General features: G+C 38.1%; 2 protein-coding genes across 2 annotated transcripts in view; one reads left to right on the forward strand and one right to left on the reverse strand.

Annotated features, from left to right (window-relative positions):
* EIF2A (eukaryotic translation initiation factor 2A) overlaps window positions 1-4,984 on the reverse strand; it is a 19,066-nt gene extending 14,082 nt beyond the window's left edge. The window contains exons 1-3 of the mRNA XM_023733850.1: window positions 4,965-4,984; window positions 4,220-4,294; window positions 1,282-1,400 (exon numbers count right to left, since the gene is read on the reverse strand). Of these exons, the coding sequence (XP_023589618.1) occupies window positions 1,282-1,400; window positions 4,220-4,294; window positions 4,965-4,984 (214 nt within the window). The remainder of the gene's footprint in view (window positions 1-1,281; window positions 1,401-4,219; window positions 4,295-4,964) is intronic.
* SERP1 (stress associated endoplasmic reticulum protein 1) overlaps window positions 1-7,650 on the forward strand; it is a 23,853-nt gene that overhangs the window by 4,206 nt on the left and 11,997 nt on the right. The window lies entirely within an intron of this gene.

Below are 7,650 nucleotides of genomic sequence, written 5' to 3' on the forward strand. Positions count from 1 at the left end.
TTACTCTATCAGCTTAAATGAATATTTCTACATACACTATCCTTAAAGATCTAGCTTTTGGTCTGATAAGTTATTTTTGAGATCAATACTAGAGAAACATACAAAGAAGATATTTAAATTTCAGTATTTTGTAAATAATTAGTACTTTATAGTATTTATCTACCAATTTTGCATTTTTTTCTGGATGAAAGACTTCAAACATGTTCCAGTTTTCACGTCATAAAGTTGTAGGTTGGGTGCCCCAGCTGTGCCATCTTTCGAAGCTGCAATAAAAACAATTATTTTTTGCAGTAAGTGTCTCCTAACACTTGTAAAAAGATTTCATTCTTAGAAAAAACTGAACAAGATTATAAAGAGCAAATAAAAGGGCTGCTTTAAATCAATGCTCCCCTCTAGCCTTGACTATGGATGTCATCATCCATCACTAAAGCCACGCCAACTGTTGATGAGCAAAAATCTAGCACCTCTGAAATAATTACCATAGGCTTTAAGAATACTTACAAGATTTCTTGCTTATTAAGTCTGACACGGTTTGCTGTCAAATGGATTAAATGTCTTATCATGAAAGCCTTTGTCTTGTAAGTCACCCCAAAATAAAAAAAGTTATATAAAACCAATCATGATTCTCCATTTCCCTTTATTCACATGGACAAATAAGACTCATTAGAAACTGTGTCTCCTGGAATAACAAACCAGGAAGTGTCCAGCCTAACAACTGAACTAGTATCCATATTAGTAGAAAATGTTCCTTAAAAGTAAGCTCCTGTACTAGTTCCCAATATTTCATTACCCATCTATGAAGTACAGCTATATAAAATGTTCATGTAATGTATTACTACTGGACATCTATATATGTGTTCGAAAATGGCGATTTCTTAGTCTTTGTTATGTCATACACATCTCTTAGACGCTGTGCCTACTGTACTTTGTCTTCACTTATAATGATTATTTAAAACATTTTTTATTTTTAAAAGTCATGGTATTCTTAGTCTTTAGAGATCTTTCTTACCTAGTAGCTAGTCTTTCTCAATTTTCCCTTGAGGTTTTTCTTTTCCTCTGTCTCATAATGGATCTTTTCATTAACTTATTATACCTTGAAATTACATAAAGTACATTGCATTTGGAGACTGCAAGATTCACTGTTGATTCAAAATGCTTCCAAACACTATTTACCATCATAAAGACTAATTACTTGATGTAAGGTTATAAAATTTCTTCATATTTTTTTCACTGAATTTAATTGGTCGTGTCAGAATATTTTTATAACTGGAAAATACTTACTAGTATAAGGCTGCCACGTTGCCAAGACGGTGTTTTTTGGTGAGAACTCAAGGCAGACTACCTTTGGGAGGTCGAAGGAGTGCAGCAGTCCTTTGTTAGTGACGTTGATAATATTTACTCTGCTTTCAAAAGAAATTACTTCAGCAGCAAAATACTGTTTTAAAACTGACAACACTAACTCAAACATGCATCCTTCTCTTCAAATACAGACTACTTGAAAGTATTCATTTTTCACAAAAAACAATTTTCAGTTAGTTCTAGAAAATACCCAGTAAATAACTGAATTAAGAAGAGTGTACATTTTACCAAAAGGCCTCTATACAAGGTTGGTATTGGAGAGTAATACATAATTAGCAGAAAGACACAATAAATGATTCCACCTTCAGCCAAAAAATAAAAATAACAAACCGACAAGGCCTTGAAGTCAGCTATGTAAGAGTTGAGGTATATCAAATTAAAGAGAAGGCAGAAGGGCTAAAGGAAACAGCAAAAGTATGTATTTTTAGTTTAAGTAAATGGAAGCTTGCTGAAAGTGAAGAGGACTTGAAGCACTTACTGGTGAAGTGCTTCTGGTAAAGATTAACCCAACGCCACTCAGTCGATTCCAACTCATAGCGACCCTACAGAACAGGGTAGAACTGCCCGACAGGGTTTCCAAGGCTATAATCTTTATGGAAGCAGACTGCCACACCTTTCTTCCGTGGAGTGGCTGGTGAGTTCAAACCACCAACCTTTTGGTTAGCAGCCAAGCACTTAACCACTGCACCACCGGAGCTCCTTTCTGTAAAGAGTACAGCCTTGGAAATCCTATGGGGCAGTTCCACTATGTCCTATAGGGCTGCTATGAGTCAGAATTGACTCGATGGCAACAGTTTTTTTTTTAATTACAGAAATGGTAAAACTGAGGCTTAGAAATATTATGTGATTTGCCCAAGATGACACTATTGGCAGATGGCCAGAGCCAAGCTTTGAAATCAGTCTGACCTGACTGACTTTTATGCACTACACTAAACTCTTTGGGGTTAAAAAAAAAAAAAAAAAAGACACCATCCAATTCAAGTAACTGTTTAAATAACTTTGTTCCATTCAAGTTTGAGGAGACCACCAGTATTCTGACGAGCAGTAACTGGTACAAATAAAAGATCACTACATATTGTTTATACACACACACACACACACACACACACACACACACACACGAGATTCTATACAACTTACTTTAAGTTAAACGTTAGGATTAACTAAAGCTTTCTTGTTTTGTTTTTTTTCTGTTGTTGTTGCTGATAAACTTTAACAGTTAGTTTAATGAAAAGAATTTATTTTAGTTTAAAATATACAAATATATACGCATATATACATGCATATACGTATCTATACATACTTAAGGAGAAAAATCAGTTCTAGTTTCTGCCTTAGTTAACCACTAATTCCCCGAAGATGACAATCAATATACTACATCTGATACACTTGCCTCCCCTAAACAATATATATCAGTGTGGTCACCACACTTTAAGAAATAAGTGCTAGAACCAGCTACAGAAAATAGCTATTAAAATGATGGGCATGACATATGGGGCTATATTAAAAAGATTCAGAGCCAAGTCCAAATAGAAGGCTAAGTGTGGATATGAATGACGTATATAATTCTTACTACTAATTGACAAGGTGAAAATAGACTTATTCAACAAACTCTAAGCTATTTAAATAAGAGGTACCTCAAAAGATAATAAACAATGAAAAGAAGTATGGTATATCCCATGAGATAGTAAATTTCTATTAACTCATTACTCAAAGAAATAGTATAAACTAAAACATGGATTAAAAACAAACAAAAACACTTCAACTACTCACCAAGAGAAATAAAAAAATTTGAAGTAAACCCTCAACTTGAGGCTGAGATGATTAAGACTGGTCTGTTAGAACTGTGGATAAGACCCAATATGCTTATATTTTTAATAATTAGAGATAAGTAGTTTATTGGTTGGATTCAGTAACTTAAAAAAAAATTAAAAAACTACTAACTTTTTCATTAAAAAAGCTATTTGTAGTCATAAAAGGTAAATCAACTAGTTGAACACACTCTTTTTAAGTTAATTTTTAAAAAATCATGTGTTTAATCCAAACTGACCTGATAGTTGGTAGACTTCAGAATACCACTGTGTAGAGAATAACATTTTAAAAAGACTTTTCAAACTAATGTATATACTTTCCCCCTTTTAAAAAACCTAACCATGTTATTTATATCTGGTTAAAAACAACAAAAATAACTTTAAACCAAGCAACCAATATTTGAGAATTTTCCGGTTTTTGTGAACTGAAGACGCGTGGAAAAGCTAAAAAGGACCCTTTTCTTAGTGAAATTTTAAGTATCTAATCAAAATACTTGTTTCGCAAGACCAATTTTATAATATAGCTTATGTAATGTAGATTATACTAAATGTTCTTTTGAGTAAATACACTTCGATGATATACTTTTATATACAATAAAACTAACAGTAATAACCTCAGGTAGTTCAGTTACTTAACGGCAAAGATAAGAAGTATCTAAATCAAAGGCAAACAGGCAGAGAATTACTCTCTACGCATTAGTGCAGAATTCATGAAACCCTGAACAGTAAGCTGGAGCACTGTTTAAAAAAATCTCTCAGCTTCTTCACGGGAAAAAGAAAAAGCACTACATCAACTGCCCTTTCTGTCATGTATTAATTTTTCATCCTAAGATACCAGATAACTCAAACCATGGTACATAAACAGAAACTAACAGCTCGGGAGGTGTGCTAAATGGACGTTGTGCTAGAGATGATATCTAACTATATCATGACATTAAAAGATGGGCTGTATTTATGATATCCAAATACAAGTTATTCAAATGCCAGCTCATATTTTATATTCATGACATACACACATAAAATACAACAGCATGTAAATGAATACCAACTTTTCTCCGTTGCCCCAGGCAAACAAGGTCCCGTCCTTACTAAAGGTATAGACTTTGCAGTTTTTCCCAGATTCCCTGAAAATGACCAAAAAAAAAAAAGTTTAAATTATTAAGCATTAATAATTTTCAAAAAATCTGATTACAAAACCTAGTCTTACTACTAATGTAATTTTTACCACTAAGAACTTACATAAAATTTTAAAAAGTGAGTCCAGAATGCTTCTGTCTGTCAAAATACTTTATCACTCAAAATGCAGTAGCCATGACCACTGTAAAGGAAAACCCATTGCCGACGAGTCAATTCCTACTCACAGTGACCCTACAGGGCAGAGAACTACCCCACAGGGTTTCCAAGGAGCAGCTGGTAGATTCGAACTGCCGACCTCTTTGTTAGCAGCCAAGCTCTTAACCATTGTGCCACCAGGGTTCCAAGCTGGAAACTAATTTTATACCAACAAGTCAGTCTTAAGAAAGATACAGAGCCCTTTCGGGTGAATAACCAGTTTGAGTGAAAACCCGAAAACGTAAGTGAGCGTGAAAGTTACCAGCTGTAAGCCCCGATTCTGAGAGACCTGAGGGATTTCAACACAGAGAATGCTCCAGACTACCTGCGTAACAAAACAATGGTGGACAGAATATCTTCAAGTGGCCAACAAGTACCCTTGGATTTGAAGGACAAAGACCTTCTGTTAATTTATCATGCGTAGAGACAGAGAAGCACCAGCAACAATACGAGGATCTTTACATTAAATGCTGCTGCAGCATTCTGTACAGAAACATATCCCTGTGGTAGAATAATCTGGAAAAAAATGGCGATCGTATTTTACAACTTGAAGAATGTAATCAGTGTCAGTGATTTATACATATAGAAAATGCTGAACTGGCATATGTTTTGTTGTGTATATTTCCACAATTAACCATCAAAAGCAAAACACAGACCCATGGAAAGCCAACAAGACTTCCTGGCAACAGTATTCTATCAAGAGCTCATCCAAACTGCAAGCACTCTATCTCTCAACCTGGAGACGGCCACTGTGGGTACATCTCCCAGTCATAAAACGAAGGTCAAACAGAAAAGTCTAAGGATGGGACCTTGTGTCTATATGTGGAGTCACAACATTAGATCACAACTTGGCGGCGAATAAATACTTGGATTGTTAAACAACAACAAACTGGCACCCTTAAGCTGGAGGTTATTTTGCATTAATTCATCTTAAAATGACATTTGTGTTTCTGCAGTAAGACAATAATGGTAGCCTGTTTAAATCTGATCTGTTGGTGTAAAAGCAGTTACCTAAACATTTTCACCTCTCTCTCATATAAACAGCTGTGACCAATACTGACCCCCATCCTATGCTTGTGCAAATCATTTCTGAATCTAAAAGCAGAATTTTATAATTTTCCTTATTAAATTCCACCCTTTAAGTTCTGGCCTATCATTTCAGCCTACTGAGATCTACTTAAATCTTGATTTTCTCTTTTAAAACAGGAGTCATTCTTCACAGATTTACATAATACGTAAATTATAGAACATTGTTTCTAAGCTACTGCCGTGCAACGGATGGCTTTTGTGTGGCCTTTCTTGTCATGGTCTTGTAACTCCCACCCAGGTGATTGGGTGGGACTTTGCAAAGAGGGTAACTGTGGCCCACCACTGGGATTGGTCAGTTTTGTCTTAAAATAGAGCAAATTCCAGAGCAGAGAGAGGATCCCGCCACCACTAAGGTAGAACAGCCTGGAGCGGAGAGCAAGTCCTTTGGACCCAGGATCCTTGTGCTGAGAAGCTCCTGGAATCAGAAGACCGAGAGACAGAGAGCTATAACAGGTACCCCTGTGCTGAGAAACTTCTGGAATCAGAAGACGGAGAGACAGCTGTTAACAGGTGAGAAGCGGTGGCAGAGAAACGACAGCGGGAGATGGTGTGGTGTGGTGGGCTTCCTGGCACATAGAGCAAGAAAGCTGAGTGCCTTTGGGCAAGAGGCTTGCTGGCAGAGTGGAGTGCCTCTGGGCACTTATTAGCAGAGCTAAAACAGCTTTGTAACACTTGCCTGAGCAGCACAGAGGCCCAGGGCCAGGGAAAAGTGTGCCTGCAGCATGGCTGGCAAGAGGCCGTCCTGATGTAAGAAACGTATCCTGAGCATTCCTGAACATGAATTGTAACCTGTTACTTCCCGAATAAACCCCATAACCCTAAGTATTGTCTGTGAGTTCTGTGTGGTTTTGCAATCAATTATTGAACCCAGCAGAGAAGCAGAGAGTGTTGTAGAAGGGACGGTTTGTGTCAGAATTGGTAAAGACGCCAGAGAGAGGAGGAGGCGTGTCTGACCTCTGCCTCACAGGAATCAGCGGGCTGTTGACCTTGATTCTCCTTCCCTCTTGTGAAGACAGAGGAGGTCAGGGGCCGTCCCCATGCCATTTTTACAGCTATCATCTCTCAGTAATCAGCTGAATTCACAGCTCTTAACAAATGACAACTCTCATTAACATCAACCAACCCAACGATTTTCTCATTTCTCAGATATTTTGCTAAAGTAATGTGTATAGTTCTATTATTCTGATGTGTCTACAAATTCTACTCAGAAAGGAAGTGAGATAAACTCGAAACAATTTGTTCTTAGCCAGCTCATTCTGATTCCAATCACCACTCTCTTATCTTAATGCTCTTAAGATGTCCTTTTAATAACTCATTCTAGAATTGTGTTTAAGACGGAGGGCACCTTTACTAATCTCAGGTATTCAAAATGCAATTACTTTCTTAATTTTGGTGTAAAAATGGTGTGGTGGAGGCCTCCGACCTCTTCCAGCGTCACAAGGGGGAAGGAGAATCAAGATTAACAGCCCATCTGATTCCTATGAGGCAGAAATCCAACATACCTCCACCCTCCATCCAACTTTTTTACCAATTCTGATACCAGCCATCCCTCCCACGGAACTGTCTACTTCTCTGCTAGGTTCGATAATGCATTACAATGGCCACAAAGAACTCACAGACCATACTGAGTTATGGTATTTACTAGAAAAGTAACAGGTTACAATTCAGGATAATGGATGACTCAGGATACAGGTTTTCGATCAGGACAGCCTCTTCTCAGCCGTGTCCACACGCACGCCTCTCTCTGGCCCTTAGCCTCTCAGCCCCTTGGCCTGGCCTCTGCCCGGTTCAGGCAACTGTTACAAAGCCCTTTAGCACCATCAGTAAGTGCCCAGGGGCACCTTACTCCACCAGTAAGCCTCCTGCTCAAAGGCGCTCAGCTCTCTTGCTCCAGGACAAGCCTAACTCCGCCAACAAGTGCCCGAAGGCACCCTACTAGGCCAGGAAGCCTCCTGCCCAAGGCTCTCAGCTCTCTTGCTCTGTGGGTCAATGGGCCTAGTTCCGCCAAGTTCCCCGTGACACCCCACTCTGCCAGGAAGCCTCCTGCCCAAAGGCGCTC

Source organism: Trichechus manatus, unplaced genomic scaffold, assembly GCF_000243295.1.
Source record: "Trichechus manatus latirostris isolate Lorelei unplaced genomic scaffold, TriManLat1.0 scaffold00062, whole genome shotgun sequence".
NCBI lineage: Eukaryota > Metazoa > Chordata > Mammalia > Sirenia > Trichechidae > Trichechus > Trichechus manatus.